Consider the following 27803-nt stretch of genomic DNA (forward strand, 5'->3'; position numbering starts at 1 on the left):
CTTCCCTCCGCTGGCCTCCCAGCCTCATGATGTGCAGCATTTTAACATGGGTGGCCTTCACAACTGCGAGAGGCGCTTTGTCCTGAATTTGTTAATCTGGTAACAGACACGGCAAACTGATAAATCTCCTCTGGAGTTTACTCAATAGCATTTCATGTAGTCATAAATTTTATTTGCAGTCTCCCTTAATCTTGTCAAAGGCATGTTTGAAATAATTATTCAAATGAATGAGAATTACATCTTTAGAGAGTGGAGGGGGAGAAGAAAGCTTTGAAGGCTGAGGTAGTGACAAGGCCAGTTTCCTAGACCCCACTGGCCGGTGCCCGCGTGCGTCCCGAGGGCGGAGGCCACCCCGCGCTCCCAGCCCCGCGCCCAGACCCGAGGCCGCGGGATGGGAGCACCGTATTCGGTCCCTCATGTGGCTCTCCAGGGAATTTGTTCGACAACGAATTTAACTTTTCAATTGGTGCAAATGGAAAATGCAAATGGCAGCTGCCTCACACAGAAGCTGCTGTGTGCTCAGAAGGCCTTGTCAGGAATCTGAAAGCTAAATGGGGCTTTGAAAAAGACACCTGAGGGGGACTCTGTGCGTGACCGGAAACATTAGAAATGAGTGTACTGCCTTTTCCTCTCGAGGCCTTAGAAAGAGCGCCAAGGAGTGGAGATGGGGGTCCAGACTGTAAAACCACGTCCATCCACCACAGAACCGTTTTGCTTATCAGAGGGGCTGTGGCCTGGGCCCTGGGCCTAGCAGCTGGGCCAGGCCAGTCCTCATAGGCCTTCCGACTGGCAGCTCTCTGGGAAAACTTTCCTCCCACACAAGAGACAGGCTGCTCATGACTCCACACAAACCAGATGGGTGTGCGTCTGGTAAAGTTCTGGTACAGTTTTCCAGGTCTTGCCCTGCCCCCAGGTTGAGTCAGCATGTCTAAGAATGTACAGTGGCTACATAATGCCACAGGTGTGGCATTCCTCAGAACTAGACTTGAATACAATAACACACCTAGGATGATCATGGGTTCATTCCTGTCTCGCAGCAGAATAATAAGAAAAAAAAAGAGTTTGGAAGCATGTAATGAGGCATTTGCTTTTGAGCAAGTGCTTTAAAGTCTTAAGTCTTCTCATTTGTAAAATAGGGATAATGCCTGTTTCGTGTGATTATACTTTATCTATTGTACCAGACCTTCATATGTGAGTGGTCTCCCCACAGCTCTCTCTCCAACTGGAGTGGGTAGCCTGTTTCCTTCTCCAGGGGATCTTCCCATCCCAGGGATTGAACCCCCAAGGTCTCCCACATTGCAGGTGGATTCTTTACTGTCTGAGCCACCAGGGAAGCCCTTAAGAGCAGCAGTTAGTTATAAACCACGAAGTACCAGCTCCTGTGTCCAGACTGGCTTTGTAGGTTTTGATGGGTGAGGGGCCAATGTCCCCTTCCTACAGGTCAGCGGGGAGGGGCAGACAGGTCTGCACAGCCTCACATTCAGGAGCGAAACAGGCGCTCAGCCCACAGCCTACTGAGAGCCTACTGAACTATAGCTTCTGGAAGGGTTTATGTTTTATTACTGTTATTTTTGTTATTCATTTCCTCATTAAAATACTACACAAAATCTGTAAGCCAAGAAGGGCCAGCCACAGGGATAGCAAGGACATGGGGTGCCAAGAACTCTTCAAAGGGGAAAGTGTCCCTTCTGAAAGGCACATGGGCATGGAATATTCATTACACTAATGGCTAGAGTCCAGCTCTTCTGCAACATAACGGATAGACAGGAAGGCTCTCATGAAAACATCTCAAACAACTGTTTTTTAAGCACCTCGCATTCACCTGACAATAGCTGTCATTAAATGCACACTACGCATCGATGTGTTCAGAGGGTTTAACTCATTTATTACCTCTGTAACATGCCTGTCTAGTGGTTTTCCCTACTTTCTTCAATTTAAGAAGAAATTATCATGGGAAATAGATGGGGAAACAGTGGAAACAGTGTCAGACTTTATTTTTGGGGGCTCCAAAATCACTGCAGATGGTGACTGCAGCCATGAAATTAAAAGAAGCTTACTCCTTGGAAGGAAAGTTATGACCAACCTAGATAACATATTCAAAAGCAGAGACATTACTTTGCCAACAAAGGTCCGGATGTGATAGTTGGACTGTGAAGAAGGCTGAGCGCTGAAGAATTGATGCTTTTGAACTGTGGTGTTGGAGAAGACTCTTGAGAGTCTCTTGGACTGCAAGGAGATCCAACCAGTCCATTCTGAAGGAGATCAGTCCTGGGATTTCTTTGGAAGGAATGATGCTAAAGCTGAAACTCCAGTACTTTGGCCACCTCATGCGAAGAGTTGACTCATTGGAAAAGACCCTGATGCTGGGAGGGATTGGGGGCAGGAGGAGAAGGGGACAACAGAGGATGAGATGGCTGGGTGGCATCACTGACTTGATGGATGTGAGTCTGAGTGAACTCCAGGAGTTGGTGATGGACAGGGAGTCCTGGCGTGCTGCGATTCATGGGGTCGCAAAGAGTCGGACACGACTGAGCGACTGAACTGAACGTGCCTGTCTTTACCTGTAGGATGTATGCGGCAAGATGGTTGCCTCCAAAGGCTGTCCTCTTAACATAGACATACATTTTTAAAAAGGTTAAAGACCTTAAAAGAAAACCTTTAAAACACTGAAAGACTAAAAAAAAAATAAAGCTTATAAAAAGGCTTAAAACACCAAATGAACATCATTAATTTAAAAAGAGCATCTGAGGCTGAGGATAAACGATGTTAAGTACATACCCTAACTAATGAGAGGGCCAACTGGAGGTATTTTGTTTAGAATAAGTTCATCATTACAGTTTCTTTTTATAATCTCCTCTTCCTGAACGTTAATTGATTCATTAGTGAGTATGAATCTTTTCTCTTTAGACAAAAGTTCTAGGTGGGGGAGAAATAAACTACTAGCCCTAGCCAACACTGTAGTCTAACACTCTCTGAGATTCTCAGCTCAGACTCTCCCACCTAATACTGTGGATTTGCTGAGTTCTCTGCCAACCATAGTTTAACATGAAAAATCAACTTTGCTGACAAAGCTGAAACAAGTTACCTAAATACATAAGATCCTAGTTAAAAAGTTTAAGTGGGTGGGGGAGAGGGGAAGAGTATACTTAACAATGGCAAATAGCAACTTTAGGAAAAAAAAATAAGAAAAGCAATGAGGGGTAAAAGAAATCTGTTATCTGAAATGAAAAATTCCTAAGAGGTCGCAAAAGAAGTGAAGGGAACCTACTGGGGGCAGCATTAGTAAGATACTAAACTTGATTCATACAAGGAGAGATGCAGAAAGACCTTTACAACAAAGATTCACAAGAGGTGATAAAGAAGCCTCAAGGCAAAGCCACAAACAGCCTGAGTTAATCAATGATGGGACATTATTAGAACCATAAGGTAGGACTAGTTGTCTTTGGCATTTGATTCTGATTGTCATAGGAATTAATCACAGCTCTAACACACACTGACACTGAATGTGTGCTGACGCTACAGAGGACGCGTCTGTCCTACGCGCTGCAGGCAGGCGGGCGGGCCATGGGGCGAGGGGAGGACGCTTGTCATTAGAGGGCTTCCGTGCTGCTGCGTGTCACTTTCTTCAAGAAACAAAAACAGACCACCATAAGAAAACTGAATTTTTTAATATATATTTTTTTTCTCAGAGGCAGAATCACATAGCTGTTTTGATATGGATTTCTGGTAGGTCTAAAATACTGCTTTTTTGGAGCTGTAAAAATCTCATTACACAAACACACAGAACAGACATAGAACAAACAGAATCACATGAATTCATCAGATGGTTATTCTAAACATATTCTTCGCCTTGTTTTCTTATAAGTTTGAAGGATCAAATTGGAATTTCTACTCTCAGCAAACGACTCTGATTTGGGAGGATAAAACCTAGCAGGAAAAGATAAAGTCCGTAACTGGGTTCACTGGCAATGCCTTGTCCGCATGTTTGTGGAAGCGTGCACGTTGACGGGTGTTCTGTATTAGATGAGATGTTTATAATTTCCCCAAAATGAAGAAAGTCTTCATATTTAAAACACATTCTTTATAAAAATAAACCATTGTTCTTCAATGTTATCTTCCCTTGAGGCACAAGTTGCTTCAAGAATGGGGTCAAAAGCTTTAAATGAACAATTTGTTATTCATCTGAAATATCTAGACAGAAAATTGACAAATTCGGTATACGGTTTAAAAAATGAAATTTTACACTATCTATAAAAGTGAACTGAAACATGCACAGAATTTCTTTTTTTACTGCCAAATTGTCAAGTGGTCAAAACCTTAAACTGTTTTTCAATCTGAAAGACTAAGAACTTGAGGGAAAAAGCCACTCCCAACATAACAAAGTATTATTGTAACGGAAGCAAAAAGAAGGTTAACAGAAGGCATTAAAGAAACAAAAACAAAAACACACATTTAAAACCGTAAACACCCGTTAAAACTAGAGTTATATTCCAATTTTAAAAGAAACTATAGCAACTTAAGTGGATGACAACATTCAAAACTACGGTTCCAACAGATGTGATTTTATGTTAACATCACTTACAAAGCACAGTGAATGAACACGCTCAGTGGGGTACTCCAATGAATTTAAAACCATACATGATCCTGTTAAGAGTATTTCACTGAGGACAGTCCTAAGGTGTCTTAAATCTATACTAAAGGTTTGGATAGAGAAAGCAGGTATACATTTTGTTTCTTATAAAGAGATTCACAATACAACAAGTGCACTCACAATTATACTAGTCACAATTTTTAATTTTACAGAATAAAGTTTATAGCATGTAAACTTACAATATATTTATCTTCTTTAAAACCATTTTTAAAGAAGGGCCAATCTGTCATTTTTTAGAAATCAAAAACCAACAGAAAAATGTAACTGATAAATGTAGTCTTTAAAATATTTTATGGCTAATTATATGCTAATTTTCAAAATACAACAGAATTTTTGGTCCATGAGGCCCTTAAAAAACCAAAAGGTAGGTAAGGATTCCCATTTATCAGTACAAAGTTCATGAAAAAATTCCAATATTTATTAAAACATCTTTTTACAGAATGCTTTTTTTGGATGGTTAACAAGAAATTATCTCTACTAAATAATGGGTGTGACCAGGCAGAAAACATAAGTGAATTAAGATGCTTTTAATATGTGACTATCTGAGAAATCTTTTTAAGGTCATCAATAGTGGATTTTCTTTGAATGCCAACTGAAATATAAGTATGATTTCTTAATGTATATCAGTAATTTGCTGCTTAATATCCCTGTTTTTCTCCCTCTAGGGTAGGAATCAGCAAACTCTGGCCCCTGGGCCAAATCTGGCCTGCAGCCCCTTTCTGTGAGCGTATAACTGACATACAGCCATGCCCATTCATGTATGTATTTTCTGTGGCTGCTTCTTTCACTTTAAGGGATGAGGGGAATGGTTTACAGAGACCATATGATTCTCAAAGCCTGGATTATTTACTATCCTATCCTTTACAGAAAAAGTTTGTCAACCCTTGCCCTGCAGGGTTTCCTAGACCAATATAAAATAATGCATTTACTTCTCTACTGTTATTGACACTCTGCTTTCTCGGTGTATAACAAGGAAACTCAACATACTAGCTGAATTTCTGTGTTTAACATATTTGGAACACAACTGATCTCTCCAGCCATAATCTGTTTGATTTTAGGTCACTCAGAAATTCTCCAGGAGCTGGATGATAATAAAATGGATGAGCCACATCTAAAAGAATGGCTAGGAAACTCTACATCCTATTTATCTTGAATAGGAAGCTGAGTAGCAAGAAGAATAATGAAAAGCAAATATCCCTTAGGGTAATTGCCATTAAGTCAGGGGAAAAACAGCTCGAGTTTTCAAAACACACACAGACATATCCAGAGCCATCCATCCTCCCATCTATTACAACAACTACAACATAAAGTATATTTGTTTTATAAATATATTACTGTCTATATACATATAGATACATCCATAAAAGACATGTTAAATAATTATCTGTATAAGCAATACTACTTTAAGTTTTTTGTGTGTTTTAAAATTACACATTCTATTAAAATTATTAAAATAATTCTTTAAAAATATCAGGAATAAAGCCAGTAAAGAGTTGCTTTCCATTCGAGTGGTTCTAAATCTTATCATTGGTCATCCAGACTCCAGACTTGGTCGTCCACAACTCAAAGAAACAGTTCAATTAAGGAAAAGTTAGCCATCAAAAGCGTAACATTCTTACATTTTTAATACTTCTTAACAAATGTGTATGCATGTATATATATATATATAAAACACTCTTTTTAGTTATATTACATGTTCTCATAAATGAATTTTCATAAAAACACAAAGTTCAAGTTTCTACCAGTATCAAATATTTTATACTGGTGTGCATTTCTTTCAAATGTTTAGGTCAGTGACACACTCTATCAGGATACAGGGATCATATAAAGGAGACTGAAAACTTAGGTATCGCATGCAAGAAAGGAGGAAATACTAAGGGCCAGAATTTGGCCAGTTGAGTACAACTCCCTCTGTACTAAAACACAGAGACAACAAACCGGCTAGTTACTGTGTAAAGTCCAGTCAACTGTCAGTTGTTACTCAGGGCAGAATATTCCAGTCTGAATCCCTCCTCTTCTGTCAGCTGACTACCACTGGCAGTTTCATTACTTACTAACACACCTCTCTCCGGTTATTTGTTAGTGAGTCTGAAGATATGATTAAAGTGAAAGTTTTGGCTAAAATGAAGTTCTGAGATGAGCTCTGAATTTAATGATGGATCCTTTTACTTATTGCTTTAGATAATTAAGAAATTGCTGTATCTCAAGTCAGCCAAATTGCTGTATCTCATTCTTAAGCTCCGAAAGCAACATCAGTGCTTCCAAAAAACAGAGAGGAGTACAGATTGCCTCGACATAAGAAAACTGCTACTTCTTAACTTGCAGTCAATTACACTGAAGCATTTCAGTGTGGCTACTCAGAGCTAGTCACGTCAGGACAGGCAGGGGCAAGCTCCACTGTTTTGCCATAGTCTAAAATCCAGGAAGCAATGACAGATGGTTAGCTACAGACATTAGGAGGTCAAATTAAAGGGTGTGCTATACATTTCACCTAAGAGCTCATATAAGAAAAGTAATAAAGTTTGGCAAAATCTTCAAACAATTCAAATGCTAAAACTTAAGAAAATGGAAGCAAAACCTACATGTACAATTTAAAAATGATTTCATACTTTAAAAAAAAAAAGCAAGCTTAGAAGACTGAAATGAAAGGTACTCCACGTTTGTAACCCTACTTTTGGCACTGGGTTAACGTCTACATTAAACTTGTTTACAGAGAGTGACCGAGAAAATCAGGAGAACGATTTCACAAGTGAGCAGGTCGCTCAAAGGATGCTGCGGCAGGTGTGTGCGGCAGCACCCATATCCTCTGCAGGCGCAGCGAGGGGCACCTCACCTCGCAGGCGGCAGCAGCGACTTGAACCCCACTTTCCTGAATTAGGTTTGCTGAACACGGTTCAGATTATTGGATATGTCAATATGCACAATGCCTTTTAGAAGCATTTACTGTAACCCAAATCCTACTTCATGCGACACACAGTGTCACACGAGTAGTGAAAATGTTGTACTAGTCAAAGGTGCTTGGACGTTATTTTCAGGCAGCATTTTACCTTTATTTTAAGTTCACGCTAGATAAGTTTTAGGAGAAAGAAAATGCCAATAAATTCATTTAATATATTTTAATATATAAAACTATAAGACAGACACTTTTATTTACCTAAATTGTTACTTTTATTTTCTACCCTATTCTAGACTTCGATTTTACTTTAAAAATTTGTATTTAAATAAGGGATAAAATGTTGCCCAAAAGTCTAATCAGAGTTACACATTTGTGTTTTAACTAGATCTACAAATCAAAATAGTTCTTATAGTTAAAAAGATACAATTTGTATCAACAGTAAAAGGTACTTTCTGGTTTTTCAGGGCTTTACTTCAAACTGTAGCATGTAGAATAATCAGGATAACCATGGCATCTAGGCAGACTCCAGAAACAGCTCAGAATGAGTCTGTTAAACTAAGCAAAATTCAAAAACTGGAGGCAACAGTGAAGTCCTCATGTCAGTCACACAACTATCTGCCACGGATTGCAACATCTCTCTTCTAACCAACAACAGAAACAAATCCACACTCAGCAAAACCCATGACTTTGAAACCAGAAATATCCCTTACTAATACAAGAACAGACTTCAGTCTGTATCTAAAACTACACTATTTGTGGCAAGAATCTGGCCTTAATAATATGACAGGCCCCCCAAAAAAATTACCTTCAGGAAAATGGAAAATATACAGTATCTTACAAAAATTTTAAGTTACCATTTACAACTCCTCCATCACCATTTCTATAGTGCAGTATCAACAAATGTTGCATATCCTCAACACATAAAACCACCTCAGGCCAGCCTTGATAAATAGCAGGACAGCTAAAGAGTATATTAAATATAAAAGTTGCATTGAGAATAATTAGATTCATTAAAAACAGGCAAGTACTGCAAAAGGGTTATTTTATCCAGTATTGTTGTGCCCCCAAACAAAAAGACAAACACACACATTAAAAAATACAAGTTAATGGAAGTCTAGGAATTCAATTCCATTTCTACTGTCTAGAAGCACATCATAGCTGGATAACAAAGCTCTATACTGTAACAGTTAACGGCTTTTGCCTTTTTTATATATAAAAAATGGAAACAATTTTTTCCATTGATTGCATCTGCTTTCCTTTAAGTCAACCATATTAAATTAACTAATTACTTAACACAAAAAATCCAAACGAAAATAAAACAATGGAAAGTGCCATATTGTAAATCATTCTAATATATACTGTTACCCATTTCAACATAAACTTGTAACTTACATTTTGTTTAAAATATAAAGTCAGTGCTGTAGTATATCTTTGTTTCTATAAATAATGATTATAGCACAAAGAAGCCCACTTTCCCCAAATAAAAATAACTTAAAAAGCTGTAAAAGATTCCAATTAAGCTTGGCTTGAAAAAATAGTTTGCTAGGTCTAGTCAAATGTTCAACATTCTGAAGGTATTGTAATTGCTTGCAATTGATAGACAAACACCAAGTTAATAAAACATGAAACAAAGATAAAAAGTGCTGCATATAAACCCCTGATGCACCAAAGATTAATATCAAAGATCACAGATACATCTAATAAACTGGAAAAATTTCCAGCCAAGGATATATACCTTTAAAAAGGAAATGTTTAAAAAAAAAATGTTTGAATGTAAAGCAATCCCGTGATACTTCCACTATGTGGGGCTATACATACAGATTCCATGATACAGTATTTCACATAAATGGATACTATATAACCTCCTTGCTGAGAAGGAGATCACATGTGCTATTGTAGCAAACCTCCCTCAGCGTTTAAGCTGAACAAAAAAAAACTACTGAACACCACAAAGATGCATCATCTTTCAATAGCCCAGCTGTGATTTCTCCACTAGAATGGCTGCAGCCAGCTGCTGGGCGTCTGTCATGTGAGGGTTCCTCTTCATGACAAGTCTCACCAGGTCCGGCGGGAAGATGTTGCACAGGTTGACGAAGATCTTTTCTCGGCTGTCCTGGTACCTGGGGGGGTCCGGAGGCGGCGCGCCGCAGTACGGGACACGCCAGGTGGGCTCGGGCTGCTCGGGGAGGCTCTGGAAGGTGAACTGCTCGTAGCATGGCTGCGTGGGGTTATCGGGCAGAGAGTATGTCTGCCGGTAGCCGTACGCGTCCAGCCCGTAGCTCTGCCGGTCCCAGCCGCCCAGCCCTTCCTGGCGGGCGTGGGGCTTCCGCGGCCTGGACGGAGAGCCGTCGTAGAGCCGCGAGTCGGAGATGCTGTCTATCCTTGTGGCCACCAGGGAGCGCCCGAGGTGCGGCGCCTTGGCGTGCGCCGATCCGGGCGGGGAAGGGTAGTCGCCGGGACAACTGGACCGCGCGCCCACGGCCGGGTGCTGCAGGCGCACGGCTAGGTGCGGGAGCGGAGGCTTGTGATGGTACTTTGGTTCTTCGTGACTGTAACTCTGCACTCTGGTTAAGGGGTCGTGGAAACTCTGCAGGAAGGGCTGGGAGTTAAGGCGGCCGTGAGGGTGCATGTGCGGACATTTGAGGTTCTCTTCCAGCTGCGGGTCGGGGGAGCTGACGTAGGGGCGGTCGTTGTACCCCACGTACGAGTCACTGCTCCCGCAGCTCAGGCTCCCTTCACTGCTGCAGTCAGAGGCGACAGAGCTGATCCTGTAATCTGTGTCTAACGAGAAACGCCTTTCAGGGCTCCGTGGGCCTGAGATGCTCAGATTTGAATACGCATTCAACATGGAGTAATATCCAATGTCGACGGGCGAGTCACATTTTGGATACTGTTCATAAGGCATTGGCGTTCCATGATTTTTGGTTGCCATCATCATCGGAGGATATTGCCCCTGTGGTCTTTGATCCTGAGGTGGGAAGTGAACTCCAGATGGAAGGCCATTGCTTAAAGATGTAGTGCTTTGGGGTTTGGCGGTAGAAGTAGCCGGTATACTAACTAAGGAAGGTACAGACCTGGTTTCCAGTTTGTTTTTGGTGGGAAGCTTTTCCTCTAAGTCCTGGTAGACTTGAGTCCTTATGCTTGGGTCTGATTGCCTCTTTGGAGCACCTCGCTTGACATCTGAAGTGCTGTCGCCCTTAGTGCTGCAGGGGACGCTGTTGCTTTTCACCAGTCCTCCTTCATTTGCAGTTTTGACTGCTGTGTTTCTGGACATGGCACGCAGCTCATCAGCCACTGACCGCTGAGGCTGACTGCCCCTTTCCGGATGATAATATTTGCACTTGTGTCCATAGGTACACTTCTTTCCTATGAAGAGTAAAATCAATTAGGCAAAGGAGCATTCCGCCAGATCTTAAACACCCAGTGTGGCACTTTCAAGAAAGAAGCAAGTGCAGGAATGGGAGCTGTGCTCAAGGCCACTCTGCTCCCCGCTTCTGAGAAATGCCACCTTTCAGTCTTCCAATGTCAGTGCTATCAAGAGCAATAAGAAAGTCAGCTGACTGAGTAATAATTCCTTCCATGTACTCAACTCCTACCGCCTCTCCTCTTCCAGTACAACTCTGCAGTCAGGTAGGACATTTTGTTTTGCAGAGCAAAATGTGCTGCTGTGATGTGATAAAACCACTCTAATCTGATGTGCAGCTAGATGGAAGAACTCCAAGTTTTTATCTACCTGGAAACTAACTTCATGTAGAATTTATCTGAGTTTTTAGAACAGTGCTTTAATTCAGGGGAAATGAATATACACTGAACCCAACTAGGTAAAAACAATTATTATTTTTCTAATTTAATTACATTCAAAAGAACCGCATACTATATGCCATCCAAAATTTTAAATGTTTATTTTTAATAACAAATGTTTAATATTGTGCTCTAAAGTGAAAAAAACTGAAACTGTAGTCGCTCAGTGTGTCCGACTCTTTGTGACCCCACAGACTGTAGCCCACTAGGCTCCTTTGTCCATGGCATTCTCCAGGCAAGAAGACTGGAGTGGGTATCTCCTTCTCTGGGAGATCTTCCTGACGCGGGGATTAAACCCGGTCTCCTGCATTGCAGGCAGATTCTTTACCATTTGAGCTACTTAAAGGCATTTATTAGATACTATAAAGAAAGTTACCATACGGACAAGGCTGCTTTTTGTGTTCAGGAACAATAGGTTTCTTCCTTAGAAAATTATCCAGGCTTGGGCCATGTCTGCCAAGAGGGTCATCTGGAGGCATGAACCTGTCATAGACATAATACAAAATTATATCTAAAGTAGAAGGTTGGCAATTTAGTTCTAAAGACAGAGTGTAAAGAATATTCACCCTAAGGTATTTATTTTGAGATTTTAATCCAAGTATTTTGATTCAACATTTATAGGATAAAAAAAATCAGTACAAAAAGTTTTCTTAATGAAAACAAAATTAAAATGTTTTAAGCTGAACTTGCATTTAATTCAAACAAGTTTTGGGCCTAGCATGTTCTAATTAAATCTTCCTTTTCTCACGGGATTTTGTAAGGACTTAAGAAAACGATCACAATGGCATTTTACGACAGGCTTTAAGAACATTAATCTTGCGAAGCAATATGAGGCAGGTGGGAGCCAGGAGAAGCTGCTGAAGGACAGAAGGGAGAGGTGGGAGAGAGGATCAGGCAGACTGAAACGACCCAGACCCCTAGCATGTGTCAGATGCCCTGCACACATCGCTGCATCTCATCCCAGCAATAGTCCCTTGAAGAATTAGTTCCATTTCACAGGTGATTACACTTTTCTAACTTAGGCTTAGATGAACTAAGTATTTTTATCTCAGTTCACATGGTATAACCAAGATTCAATTTGTCTAACTCCACATTCATTCTCTTCCCACTATAACAAGGTTACTTCTTAGCTGAGATAGAGAAGATCTTAAGGAAATAAACTTATTATCTTAGATCGACTGTCCAATGGAAGCAAGAATTCATGGCATGAATACTGTCAAGAGGTGACTGAGGAGTTCTATTACTAGTTATGTTACTGAACATGAAATAAACCACATGTTTATCTGTAAAATGTGAATAATGTGTCAACTATTGAGGGAGTGTTAACATGCCTGAGTAATACCATTGAGCAACTATGATGTTTACTACTATTATACACACAATATGGAAATATTAAAAGATTAAAAATGGAAGACAAACACTCAATCCTACAATCTTAATACAATTATTTTCCATTATGTGTTGCATTTTAGTTATTTTCCTCTATGTACACAGCACTTTACAAGCACAAATGCAATTTTATACTTTGCTTTTTAACAAATATTTCCCCATGTTTCTGAATAGCTGAATAATATTCCACTAGGAGATGTACCGCAGTGTAACTGATTTCTGTATTGTACCTTTAGTTGTCTTTGAATTTTTGCAATTATAAATATATAGAAGTGAACATTTTTGATCTTCCTTTTTCCCTCATTATATATTCCAAGAAATGAGACCATTGCTTTGAGAGGGTATTTCTAAGACTTCTGCTAAACCATACCCAAATTTATCAGTTTCATTATGTCTTTAATAGATAGCATAGTGAAGTGAAGTGAAGTCGTTCAGTCATTCCTGACTCTTTGCGACCCTATGGACTGTAGCCTACCAGGCTCCTCCATCCATGGGATTTTCCAGGCAAGAATACTGGAGTGGGTTGCCATTTCCTTCTCCAGTGATAATGGCATAAGGCATATACAAAAATATGTTTTTTAATTTTGTGAATTAAATGGGTGACAAATATACTCTTTGTAGATTTAATTTTCATTTTTGATTATCAACAGGTGAGCTTTCCCCACATATTGGTAAATACAGTTGACCTAACATCTTTGTGCATATCACATGTCCATTATCAATTTAATCATGAATAGTTTTACATTGCTACAATATTTTTTAAAAATCATGTATTTAAATAAGCTCTCAATGCTCTAAAGTAGATTTTGAAAGGCAGTGTTCTGGTGGTCAGTGTGTTCCATATTTGCATCCTCTGAAGGTGGCCAGCCTCCACATGTCAGTCACTCAGGGCAGCCTGCATCTCACACAGGGCCTCCTGAGGCAGGACTCTGCCATTTTCTGACTCCCACTGAGGATCAGTGGGGACATCAATAGTTGGAAGAAACTGTCTTAGGTCTGGTCAGTGGCAAAAAGACAAGCCTGCAGCCTGCTGCCAGGGATACTTAGATTTGCAGGGAAGCAGTGTTACTGTAAGTGGTTTTACTTACTTGTCATTGACAAATGAGTACATTAATAATCGCTCATCTATGAACTTTTTCCATTCTGGTTTCTCATTTGCCAAATCCCTGTAGTTATCATTGGACACAATTATACCATCCGACTCAAAGGCCAGTTTCACGATGAACCTGTCATCATAGCACACCACTCGCCTCCCCTGCACTCGCCGCGAAGGCGTGAACACCAGGATTTTTTCCTTCTCTAATTTACGTAGGATTTCTTGATCTGCAAGAATAATCAGGGTAGGATTTTTAGTAATAAAAACATGCAAAACACATCTCACAACTTTCATACAAAGTCAGTTTTTATAACATGAACTGGATGCATGCACCCATTTAATTAGGGATTATGATTTATAGTTTGTAGATGGAGCAAATTTGTAGCTCCCAGTAACAGTTTTCCTTCAGGATTTTCAATTAAAAAAAGGTTTTAAAAAAAAGCCAAACAAAGCAAACCTGAAAAACATGAAAAGTTTAAATCTTAAAAAAAAAAAAAGCATAAAACTGAAACATGACTGAGCAAAGTCTGATTTTCATCACATAAAGCTTTTCTTTGATAGCTGGAGCCACCAGCTCTACACAGTGAACTAGCTTCTCACACATCCCTAGCACGACACTGTCCTAACAAAGCAGTTGTGGTGGGTTTACGTCTGAGCAACAGGTTCTTTCCCCCATGTTCATTTTGTGGTGCTGTTTTTCTAACTAGTGGATGTGATGATGGTGGCGGAGTTTGAGAAGTAAAGACGTCGAGGTAGCAAAGGGAAGGGTCTTCAGATGCAAAAGTGTCAAAGAGCAAGGAGGCAGTGAAGGCACAAGTGCTGTTCTGGACAAGGCCATTCTGTGTTCTGTGTCCTTTCCTGTTGAGACAGGTACTAACAAAGACCAGCTGTCTTGTGGGGCTGGACTGAGTAAGAAATTAGAAGTGATTACGTGGGGAAAACAGCCATTGATTAAAAATGGACAGGTAGGGGAATGCTCATTTTCTCTTTGGTTGGCACACACTTTCAGCACTTTCTAACTCTACTGACTTGTTAGTGTTTTGGGTTTTTTTGTTTTTGTTTTTTTAAAGGTAGCAAAGCTCACATTTTGGCTAATGATAAAACTGTCTCCTCACCATGCCTTCTTTATACTTTAGCTCTTTCAATCCCGGACTTCCCACCATTGTAAGTTCTAGCACAAAGTGCTGGGTATGAGCTGACAGACGTCATAATATTTTTTTTCAAAAGGCCCACTTCTCCTCAGTGCTTACTAACTGGAGTTACTGATTTCTGAAAAATTTCTCTTTTAAGTGGATAATCACTCTATGGTATGTGCTGTGCTGTCAATAATGTCCAAAATGAAGAACATTCTCTCCTCAAGGAGGCCTCAGTTACTGGGTTGGGCAAGCATGCAGGCTGGGCAAGCTGGGTTTGTAACTGCCACAACGGAAGTATAAGCAGAGTATAGGGGATGGAGAGGTGACATGGGTCAACTTGGCATGTAGATTTCATGATGTCAAAATGAGTTTTGTCATGAGACAAAATGAGTTCAGGACCAGAACTTTGGTTTAGAAAAGTAGCAGAGAAGTAGAAGTATGAGTGTTCAGAGTTCAGAACTCATGGATAAATCTCAGGTTCTGCCACTCTATCTAGCAACTGTAGTCTTACTGAGCCTGCTTCTTTACGTTCTCAAATGCTGTTTATAGGCTGTGAGGAATCAATGAGTTATCAGGTGTGAAAGCACCTAGCACAGTGTTCAGAAAGCTCTCACTAAACACTGTGTCTTTCAACTAATCAGTTCAGTTCAGTTCAGTCGCTCAGTAGTATCTGACTCTTTGCGACCCTATGGAATGCAGCACGCCAGGCGTCCCTGTCCATCACCAACTTCTGGAGCCTACTCAAACTCATGTCCATTGAGTCGGTGATGCCATCCTACCATCTCATCCTCTGTCGTCCCCTTCTCCTCCTGCCTTCAGTCTTTCCCAGCATCAGGGTCTTTTCCAGTGAGTCAGTTCTTTGCATCAGGTGACCAAAGTATTGGAGTTTCAGCTTCAACATCAGCCTTTCCAATGAACATTCAGGACTGATCTCCTTTAGGATGGATGGACTGGTTGGATCTCCTTGCAGTCCAAGGGACTCTCAAGAGTCTTCTTCAACACCACAGTTCAAAAGCTTTAATTCTTCAGCACTCAACTTTCTTTATAGTCTAACTCTCACATCCACACATGACTACTGGAAAAACCACAGCTTTGATTAGATGGACCTTTGTTGGTAAAATAATGTCTCTCTTTTTTAATATGCTATCTAGCTAGGTTGGTCATAACTTTCCTTCCAAGGAGTAAGCGTCTTTTAATTTCATGGCTGCAATCACCATCTGCGGTGATTTTGGGCACTGTTTCCACATCTATTTGCCTGAAGTGATGGGACCCGATGCCATGATCTTAGTTTTCTGAATGTTGGGTTTTAAGCCAGGTTTTTCACTCTCCTGTTTCACTTTCATCAAGAGGCTCTTAAGTTCTTCTTCAATTTCTGCCATAAGGGTGGTGTCATCTGAATATCTGAGGTTATTGATGTTTCTCCTGGCAATCTTGATTCCAGCTTGTGCTTCTTCTAGCCGAGCATTTCTCATGATGTACTCTGCATGTAAGTTAAATAAGCAGGGCAACAATATACAGCCTTGACATACTCCTTTTCCTATTTGGAACCAGTCTGTTGTTCCATGTCCAGTTCTAACTGTTGCTTCCTGACCTGCATATAGGTTTCTCAAGAGGCAGGTCAGGTGGTCTGGTATTCGCATTTGTTTCAGAATTTTCCACAGTTTATTGTGATCCACACAGTCAAAGGCTTTGGCAAAGTCAATAAAGTAGAAATAGATGTTTTTCTGAAACTCTCTTGCTTTTTTGATGATCCAGCGGATGTTGGCAATTTGATCTCTGTTTCCTCTGCTTTCTAAATATTCAGCTTGAACATCTGGAAGTTCACGGTTCACGTATTATTGAAGCCTGGCTTGGAGAATTTTAAGCATTACTAGCTTGCGAGATGAGTGCAATTGTGTGGTAGTTCGAGCATTCTTTGGCATTGCCTTTCTTTGGGATTGGAATAAAAATTGACCTTTTCCAGTCCTGTGGCCACTACTGAGTTTTCCAAATTTGCTGGCATATTGAGTGCAGCACTTTCACAGCATCATCTGTTAGGATTTGAAATAGCTCAACTGGAATACCATCGCCTCCACTAGCTTTGTTCATAGTTATGCTTCCCAAGCCCCACTTGACTTCACATTCCAGGATGTCTGACTCTAGGTCAGTGATCATACCATTGTGATGATCTGGGTCATGAAGATCTTTTTTGTACAGTTCTTCTGTGTATTCTTGCCACCTCTTCTTAATATCTTCTGCTTCTGTTAGGTCCATACCATTTCTGTCCTTTATTGAGCCCATCTTTGCATGAAATGTTCCCTTGGTATCTCTAATTTTCTTGAAGAGATCTCTAGTCTTTCCCATTCTATGCTTTTCCTCTAATTCTTAGCACTGATCACTGAAGAAGGCTTTCTTATCTCTCCTTGCTATTCTTTGGAACTCTGCATTAAGGTGGGTGTATCTTTCCTTTTCTCCTTTGCTTTTTGCTTCTCTTCTTTTCACAGCTATTTGTAAGCCCTCCTCAGACAGCCATTTTGCTTTTCTGCATTTCTTTTTCTTGGGGATGGTCTTGCTCCCTGTCTCCTATACAATGTCATGAATCTCCATCCATAGTTCATCAGGCACTCTTGTCTATCAGATCTAATCCTTAATAGACGCATGTAATTTTTGATCTCTTTTGAAAATTATAAAAAACCAAAACAAAATAAAAAGCCCAGTCTCAGCCACAGGATTTGCCATATTATAGTTATTGTGTGTGTCCCCTACAAACATTTTGAGATGCCCCTTGACATCTCATTTATCAGTGTACCCATCATCAGGACTCAGATAAGAATACTCAATAAATGACTGTGAAAGGAATATGGAAGCTAGTTAAAGAAGTGTATTCTGAGGTCTTCCAGTTTATTCACTGTCCAGTTTATGCCCTGTTCATGCATAATCCATGGCCCTTTATCTGTGGGAGGGTTTACTAATGTATGATATGCCTGGATCCTGAAAGTGACTGGAGGAGTAGGATGGTAGCCTAAAAGTCATCACCATCTTGCTTAATTTGAATTTCTTTACCAGCTAAAGAAGGTTAAAAGGACACTAATTAGGAAGATAATTAGTGATAATTAATTAGGATAAATGGTCTTTACTTAAATAAATATGAATTCAGTCTAGCTGGTAAGTTAATTGAATCTCTAGTTCCTAGCACAGTACTTGATAACAGTCTTGTGCTCATTTGTTTAATATTTGTTCAATCAGTGGAAGCCCAGCTAAAGAGCAAGCTTGAATCTGTATCTGAAAACTTTACAATATTTCTTGCTGTTGTTTCAGCCACTAAGTCCTGTCCGATTCTTTGTGACCACATGGACTGCAGCATGCCAGGCTTCCCTCTCCTTCACTTTCTCCCAGAGTTTGCTCAAAATCATGTCCATTGAGTCAGTGATGCCATTCAACTATCTCATCCTCTGTCCCCCTCTTCTCCCCCTCCCCTCAATCTTTCCCACCATCAGGGTCTTTTCCAATGAGTTGGCTCTTTGCAATAGGTGGCCAAAGTATTGGAGCTGCAGCATCAATCATTCCAATGCATATTCAGGGTTGATCTCCTTTAGGATTGACTAATTTGATCTCCTTGCTGTCTAAGGGACTCTCAGTCGTCTTCTCTAGCACCACAATTCGAAAGCATCAGTTCTTCAGCACTCAGCCTTCTTTATGTTCCAACTCTCACATCTGTACATGACTACTGGAAAAACTGTAGCTTTGACTATATGGACCTTTGTTGGCCAAGTGATGTCTCTGCTTTTTAATACGCTGTCCAGGTTTGTCATAGCTTTTCTTCTAAGGAGCAAGCATCTTTTAATGTCATGGCTGCAGTTACCATCTGTAGTGATTTTGGAGCCCAAGAAAATAAAGTTTGTCACTGTTTCCACTTTTTCCCCATCTATTTGCCATGAAATGATAGGACTGGATGGCATGATCTTCGTTTTCTGAATGCTGAGTTTTAAGCCAGGTTTTTCCACTCTTCTGTTTCACCTTCATCAAGAGGCTCTTCAGTTCCTCTTTGCTTTCTGCCATTAGAGTGGTATCATGTACATATCTGAAGTTGTTGATATTTCCCCTGGAAATCTTTATTCCAGCTTGTGAGTCATTCAACCTGGCATAAATATTTCTTATCAAGTTTCTTTTTTTGGTATAGTGAAAAAAGACTGGACAATTCAACTTATTAGTTATTACCTTGTTGATGGTTTTAGTCAAGAGAATTATTACCTGGAGGAGAAAACACCTAAGAGCCTCTGACAATAGTGGTACACATTTCACAAAGTGAACTGCATACTGATGAGCTCCAGAGACCTGATGTGCTAGGATCTGAAAGATTAAACTCAGCCACATCTCACACTGAGTATTACCATTTTCCCTTCTTTTGGATCTCATATTCCTTTCGCACTCAAGAAGCTTTCATTTATACGTTTAAATATTGCTTTTTCTTTTTCAGTTTATCTTCCCCCTGATTATTAATGCATTATAGTTTCCTGTCAAAAATTGGGAAAAGAAAAAGTACTAAGAAGCAGGGAGAAAATAAGACTTCATAAGACATGACCCAGAGGCAATTACTGTTAATATTTTGGCATATTTCCTTCTAATCATTTTCTATGTATTTTTTCCTTCTATATGTGTGTATTATGTACGTACATATATGTCACACACCCATAAAATAACAAAACCTGCCTTAAAGTAAAAGAGCATTCCCTGAGATCATTAAAATTCTGCCTAGATATTCTAATACTACATATTCTATCATATAGATATATATTTATTTACTAAGCCATTTTTATAATTAATGTATGGTTTATTTCCATTTTTTTTCTATTATAAGTAATATTGCACTGGATGTCTTTGTGGTCAAAAATTTTTCCCTGTACCTTTGTTTATTTTCTGGGGCATTATTCCTAGAAGGGGGACTAGTAGATTCAAGTATTAACGTTTTAAGACCAAACTTTTCCAGAAAGGTTGTAACATCTATGTTTCCATAGCAGTGTACAAGTAACTCCCTCCAGGCACTATTATCAAGTTTTTAATCTCTGCTAATTTGATGGGTTTAAAAAAAAGTCATTTAAATTTGCATTTCTTTATTTACTAATGAGGTTGAACAATTTTCCCCTCTTATTTGGCATTGGGATTCTTCCAAATATACTGTTTTTATCAATGTGCACTATTTTTATCAATATGTAAGAGTTCTTTTTATGTTATGGATATGGATTCTTTATTTGTTGTATTTTTCTTGCTTATTTTCAAGAACATTTTCTGAAATACAGAAGTTTGATCCAATTAAATCTATCTTTCCTGTCATAATTTCTTCTAAAAACTTTTAAATTTAGGAAGGTCTTATCCAGCCAAAGACTATTTATCATCTCTGATGGAGATTTTTGAAAATTAATTCTTCAACCATCTGCAATTTATTGTTGTATGGTGTAAGATAAAGATCTAAATATGCGTATTTTTTCCAAAGAGTTATCCAGTGTCTTGGGACTGCTGACTGAATTATGCCCACCCTTCCCACTTTACAGTTTATATAGTGAAAGTGAAAGTGAACTTGCTCAGTCGTGTCCGACTCTTTGCGATCCCATGAATTGTAGCCCGCCAGGCTCCTCTGTCCATGGGATTCTCCAGGCAAGAATACTGGAGTGGGTTGCCATTTCCTTCTCCAGAGGATCTTCCCAACCTAGGGATTGAACCCGGGTCTTCCGCATGGCAGGCAGATGCTTTATCCTCTGAGCCACCAGGGAACTCACAGTTTATACAGGCCAGGGTCCGATTCCATGACTATGGGCTCCATCATAACTTGTCTACGGGTTCTTATTCTAATTTAATAATTATAGAGAAAAATAAAGTCTTAAACTTCCCTTGGAGTACACAGTGGGTGGTCACTCCATTGGTTTTTCATTTGAAGAGTGTAGCTTCCTTCACACGGGTTCCTCAGTTTTGTAAATGTTAGGTGCAGAAAGGGGCAGGAAGGGTTGAATGCTGTTTGAGAACCACTGACTTGAGCAAAATGTTGAGCAGCAATACTTAACAGTTACAGGGGACACCTCTGCCTGAAACTCATACATTTAAAAATTACAAGATAATGCAAAACATGGATATTTTATTGGGATTGAATCATTTCTTCCACTTGACACCAGACACGATGACCCTAGGGTCTTTTTTGATCTGTAGTCACTGTTGTTCTTTAGTCGCTAAGTTATGTCCGACTCTTTGTGACCCCATGGACTGCAGCATGCCGGACTTCCCTATCCTTCACTATCTCCTGGAGTTCAAACTCATGTCCATTGAGTTGGTGATGCCATCCAACCATCTCATCCTGCGTTGTCCCCTTCTTTTCCTGCCTTCAATCTTTCCCAGCATCAGGGTCTTTTGATTATTGCCTAGTTTCATACAGCAGATGAGAAAACTGGAGCCCAGAAGGGTCAGTGTGCTGCTCAAAGTGCCATGAATTTGAATCTAGGCCTCCTGACCCCTAGCACGTCTCTAAAGGTCAGAATTTTTACAAAATTTGAAGTAAAAAGTTGCAAAGTGAAAAAAAAAAAAAAAAAAAAAAGGCTTAAGTAGCAAGAATTACTGTTTAGTTTACATAACCAGATAGTTTTTAAACTAGAAAATAATGTCCCACCAAGGGACTGAGTAAACTGTGGCAGACACAGGCATTATTCAGTGAGATGCTGGCTCAGGTGTGCTTGGAAGCGCACGGGCTCACCTGTGATAAGCGCATCAGGCCGGGACTGCTCTTTCCTCCAAGCAGGAACAAAGACGGTGATATCCTTGTGGCCTCTTTCCAAAAACCAATCCACTGCTAATTTTATTCCTCGGCAGGAAAAGACTTCTTTGTTTCCATGGCTGAAATATTATTTTAGAACACTTAAAACACAACGAGACCTAAATTTGACTTCATTAATTCAAATTTATAAACAGACATGATAACATAATTAAAATAGTTAAAAGAAATTCAAGTTTAAGATGGAGTTTTATGGCTCAGAGAAACAATGAAATAACTAAGGAATGGAAAAATGTAAGGAACAAAAAGAAAATTAGGATTATTGTGTGGAGAATAAAGAAAAGTGGATTTTCAAATGAGAAGTTGTAAAAGTAAACTAGTTAGAAAGAGAAGGCTCTTTTTGATAGGAGAGGGAAAACTGGGCCTGAGCACAGTGAGAATAATTTCAGTCAAATGTAAAAAGAAATCACATAGAAAAAAAATCTGTAAAAACAGTGCAAACAGAATACTTAATAAGAGTTTCTAAACACTTTTCCTTCTCAAGAGTTCTTATGCATATATTTCAATCCAATGATTAAGCAATGCACAAAATTTATTAGGTGACTAACGTAAAACACATTCACACATGCACTCAAATGAAAAAGTCAATGCTTAATCTCATACAAGAAACACTTTCTATGTCCTGCAGTGAAAAGACACCTGGTTTCTGTTTAACAATATTGTGTAGGACAAGGATTAATGACAAAAGGGCATTCAAAATTGGATTAGCAGTTTTAGTGTCTAAATGAAAATGCCCAACTAACAGTGTGGTCATTCAGTAAATATTTATCTTAGCACTGGGCTCTACTTGTGCACTTTAACCTAATAATTCAAAAGAACACTATTCTAATGTTTTAAAAGAGTCTCCTGCTTTCACTGAAATAATTACATTCTTATTATAGTTTGAGCCCTGAAGGCTCCATTCTTATCTATGGGGCAGAAATTCTTTAATTCTTGGGCTAAGGAGGGCTGAATGGAATAAGGTAAGTAAATGCTCTGTTAACCTTTAACACAAATCAAACATTAGGTATATAAATATATTGTTCTGGTGGTTCTCTGGGAAGCAGTAAAACTGTCCAAATATGGTTAACCATATTTGAAGGACAAAACAGAAATAGACTAACCTGCTTTGTAGGTGTTGGAGGCTATAATGCAAAACCACAGCAACTGTTTGTGTTCCATAGCCCTGTCCTAATGGTTTGGGACAAGATTAGAGGTGAAATCAGATGCACTGCAAGTTTCTGAAAACTATAAAAAATGATGGCATTTTCTTGTGAAGATATACGTACTAATTATTCCTCAAGACAAAACTCAACTTGCTGAGAGCCAAGGATAAATACAATCTGCATTAATGCTTTGAGATTTGAGTGTATTGTGCTTTGCTAGTCACTGTGACATTTGGTGTGCTGAGACTTGAGCATTTCACTGCCTCTGGCTCTAAAGGGAGGACAGTAAGCATTTTGTGTTAGGTGACTTCAGTTGGTAAAATCACTTGCACTGTAGAAAGATTCCGTCTTGTAAGTAAAGAACTTTCATAAAATCTGTATAAATAGCAAACCACTTACAAACACAGGGCATAGATTTTATAGATTCTAACCCAGGTATTATACCATACGCAACACGTACCACAAAGCTTGTTCCCATTATCTGCTCCCTCCCCTGTACCCACAGCCCTGCCTCCCATCCTGCAAACCCTCACAGGGGGGAAGCAAGCAAGACGATGACTTCTGTTGCCACACTATGAACTGCAAAAGGAAGGACCAGCTGTTGCTGGACCCACATCTCTCTCTGATTTTGTTATTTGAGAACAAACAGCTCCCTAACATTTGCTTAAGAAACTAGTTGCTGCTAAACACATCCTTAACTGCTATGTTATTCATACCATAAACCAACAGGAAACTGGCAAAACTCTATTAATATCAGAAGAAAATATACTTTAAGGCAAAACATTACTAGGAATAAAAAAGTTACTACATAAGAGTAAAAAGGGAGCAATTCACAAGGAAGCTATAATAAGTGTGAACTCAGTCTCCATATGAGTAATGAAAAAGATCATGGGATGACGTGAAGAAATAAATTCAGTCATACTATGAGACAGGCAAAGCAGAATACATTTAGTAAGAATCCAGACAAGTGAATAAGTAATTACAAGCTTGACCTACTGCTACTGCTAAGTCACTTCAGTCGTGTCCGACCGACTCTGTGTGACCCCATAGACAGCAGCCCACCAGGCTCCCCTGTCCCTGGGATTCTCCAGGCTAGAACACTGGAGTGGGTTGCCATTTCCTTCTCCAGACCATGAAAGTGAAAAGTGAAAGTGAAGTTGCTCAGTCGTGTCTGACTCTTAGCGACCCCATGGACTGCAACCTACCAGGCTCCTCCATCCATGGGATTTTCCAGGCAAGAGTACTGGAGTGGGGTGCCATTGCCTTCTCCAGCTTGACCTACTAGACAAATGCAAAACCTTGCACAGAGTTAAAGAGAAAATCTTTTCAAGAACACATGAAGAATTATAAAATTGGCTGTGCACTAGGCCACAGAATAGATTTCAACAGACATTATGAATCTATCATACAATGTTCTTTGACAATGTTATTAAAGATTAATATTGCTATATACCATAAACCAATTTAAAATTTTAATTTAAAAAATGACCCTATTTATAACAGTAACAAAAACTAAACAAATCTAAAGAAGATATTATAAGAGCTTTATAGAGAAAATGAACATTGAAAATCTGTATTAAAGAGCATAAGAGAAGACCTAAATGAAAGGAACAATATCCCATTTTCATGGATGGTAAGACTCAATGTATGAAGATGGTAATTCTCAAATTAATGTTAGTACACTGAAATCCCAATATCAAAGGGTTTTTTGTGAAACTTGAGAAATTGATCCTGAAGTTCATTTGAAAAAACAAGAGGCCAAGGACAGTAAAGTAATCCTGAAGAACGAAAAAGGAGGAACTTCCCCCCTAGCTATCACTACTTTTGCATAAAACTACAGAAATCCAATCAGTGTTATATTAGCAAAGATTAAAAAACAGAAAATAAACAACAGAAAAGTGAACCTAAGATCGATCTCTCTCTCGCACACATATATCAGTTCAGTTCAGTTCAGTCGCTCAGTTGTGTCCGACTCTTTGCAACCCCATGAATCGCAGCATGCCAGGCCTCCCTGTCCATCACCAACTCCCAGAGTTCACTCAAATTCATGTCCATCGAGTCGGTGATGCCATCCAGCCATGTCATCCTCTGTCGTCCCCTTCTCCTCCTGCCCCCAATACCTCCCAGCATCAGAGTCTTTTCCAATGAGTCAGCTCTTCACATCAGGTGGCCAAAGTATTAGAGTTTCAGCTATACATGTGTATAAATGATAAAAGTGACATTACAGATAGATGAAGAAAAATATGGATAATTTAACAAATGGTACTAGGGCAGTTAATTATTTAGGTGGAAAAAATAAAATTGTACTTTTACCTCATACCACACATAAAAATAAATTGTATATAGATCAATGATTTAAATATGAAAATACTGTAAAACTTTTAGAAGAAATTACAGGAGACATTCATATCAAGATAGAGAAATTCTTTTTACTACCAAGGAAAAGAATGATACATTTGAGTACATAAAACTTCTTTGTGAAAAAGATTCCATAAACAAAATAAAAATGCCATAGACTGGGAGAAGGTATTTGCAATACACAGGACTGATAAAAAGACTAGTACTTAGAATACATAAAGTATGCCTGTACATTGAGAAGGGTAATCCTCCCCTTTTATTTTTTTTAAGGCAATAGATATAAACAGTGAATTCACAAGAGAGGAAACCCATATGACCAATAAACAAATGAAAAAAGCTCAACGGTGAAGAAATGCAAATTAAAGCCAAAGTGAGACACCACTTCACACCCATCATATGGGAAGAAATAAAGTCTGCAAACACCAGATGTTGCCACGGATGTGTGACAGAAGTAACTCATACATTACAGGTGGGAGTATAAATTGGTATGACTATTCAGGAGGGCAATTTGGGAATACTTTATTATCAAGTTGAAAGCCGTGTTTTCTCTCAAACATAGTAATTCCACATCCAGTGGTACCTTGAAATCGGATTGAGAGCACTCAGCAGTTGGCCAGCCTGAGATCTCCCATGGGGGCAGGCTAACGTCTTCTTTCTCTTTTATGGCTGGGGTGGGGAAAGGGACAGGCACCTGGGGACGTGGAGGGTTGGTCCCTGGGTGTCCAATACTTCCCCAGCCAGTCCTTTCCTGAACAGGCCAAAGAAATGAATGCTGACTAGGAAACCCCTGGAATGGCTGCTGTTGTCTTGGAAGTCCCTGCCAGCTGCCAAGGCCCAGAATCATTCCTAGTAACAGGAAAATGAGCAGCTACTGGGTGACTCCAAACTGCAGATGGGACTTCCACAGACTGGGAGAGGCTGGGGGAGACTGAACTGGACCTACCCTCATGAGGCGTGTTGAAGGATGTGCTGGTTATAATATAAGGAGCAACTGAGGGAGGCTCTGATAAAGAATTATAAAAACAGAGTGATCTTGATAAAAAAGTTATGAAACACAGGATGTCAGAGTGAACACAGTGTAGCTATCAGTGCAAATTAACTGTCTGTTGAGTGTTTACTAAAAAAGTAGGATGATGTTTACAAACTGTAGTTCTAGTGCCATATAAATACAGAAGAAAATTCATCACGGTTCTGTAGTCACTTACAGGCTATATGTGTATGCATTTGGGGTTTTTTGCTTAGTAGTAAAAATAGCTAATTCTCTATTTATGAATTGGCATGATCCTATCCTTTATTTGTTATTTCAACAATTTGGCAACAGGATGGTATACGGCAAGCAAGTCCTGTTGGTGACTCAGAAGATTTGAGGCCATTTTTGATTAGGAAAGAGACCCTGGATGTTTGCTATAAAGTATCCTTTTGACTACTTTTGCTCAGTGGGATTGGTTTCCCAGGGAAAATGCCAAAGTCATTGCTAATTCTACGTTCCTGTTGAGTAAAATGGATAAAACAGCTTGAAGGTTGTATGTGATTAAACCTGGCCTTTAATGCAGAAAAATATAAGGAGCCTGCCAATAGGTCTCTTTCTTAAAGGGCTTATTTTACTCTGTCATGTTTGGAATAGGCATGTTTAGAAAAATCTTGCTTTGCAGTGGCCAGAGGAAGGCTCATCTGAAGCAGACAAATTGGTATATTTATACCAAATTTTAGAAAAACCCTACTTAAAATAAAAGGATTATTAGCATCTCTAGATCTCTGGAAATAAATGAAAGAATGAACTGGACAGCCAGTAAGAATGAATTTAAAAATGGAAAGAAGAGATTAAGAAATGGAAAGCACCTTTCTCTTTCTCCAGGTTCTCAACCCTTCTCTGCAGTTGCTCCCTTCCACCTCAGTAGACGCTCCCACCCTCAGTCTTCTTTGCTCATCTGGGACTTGGGAGGAGGAGATGATGGCTTCTTGGACAGATGGTTCCCAAGGGCTTTAGGATTTGGGGATAACTTACTTGAATGTTCTGGTATGGATTTCACCTCCAAGAGTCCCCCTACATACAACGTGCAAAACATAGCTAGGGAGGCAGAAATGATCAAGAGAAAGTAACAAGGAGTCTGAGAATGTGGATAAGAAACTGTCCTAGAATTAAGGCATCAGGTTGGCAAATGGTTGCCCTGGTAACTTGGAAGGAAGGGGAAACAAAAGGAGTCAGGCTGCAAAACAGCAGCATGAGCCTGAAACCACAGGGCCATATGAGCCAACTTGGTTTTCATCAAATGTGGAGAGAATCAGCCTTCTCCCTTTGGAGCTCCAGGGACTCGAATGCTTTTTAGAATTTAGTACTGCTGGGTGGATCAGATGTGGTGAGGACACCACAACCCTTTTCTCTAGCTGATATCTACCTTAAGAGTTATCTTCCAGAGCCCTAGAAAGATCTGCAATAATGTGCCAAGGTTTTCTGCGGTGTGGTTTCAGTTTACAGCCATGTATGTGAGGATGGACACTTGACTGATGGAACAGGCATGATTGGCGAATGGAGTGCCA

General features: G+C 39.6%; 1 protein-coding gene across 4 annotated transcripts in view; it reads right to left on the bottom strand.

The window, feature by feature from the left end:
- Positions 1 to 3649: 3649 nt before the first annotated feature.
- Positions 3650 to 27803, bottom strand: part of ZC3H12C (zinc finger CCCH-type containing 12C) — a 76132-nt gene continuing 51978 nt past the window's right edge. For all 4 annotated transcript variants that reach the window (XM_006072582.3, XM_025266922.2, XM_025266923.2 and 1 more), the window contains exons 3-6: positions 21685 to 21824; positions 13826 to 14060; positions 11725 to 11831; positions 3650 to 10913 (exon numbers count right to left, since the gene is read on the bottom strand). In XM_006072582.3, the coding sequence (XP_006072644.1) occupies positions 9514 to 10913; positions 11725 to 11831; positions 13826 to 14060; positions 21685 to 21824 (1882 nt within the window). In that variant the 3' untranslated portion in view covers positions 3650 to 9513. The remainder of the gene's footprint in view (positions 10914 to 11724; positions 11832 to 13825; positions 14061 to 21684; positions 21825 to 27803) is intronic.

The sequence above is a fragment of the Bubalus bubalis genome, chromosome 16 (assembly GCF_019923935.1).
Source record: "Bubalus bubalis isolate 160015118507 breed Murrah chromosome 16, NDDB_SH_1, whole genome shotgun sequence".
NCBI classification, from domain to species: Eukaryota; Metazoa; Chordata; class Mammalia; order Artiodactyla; family Bovidae; genus Bubalus; species Bubalus bubalis.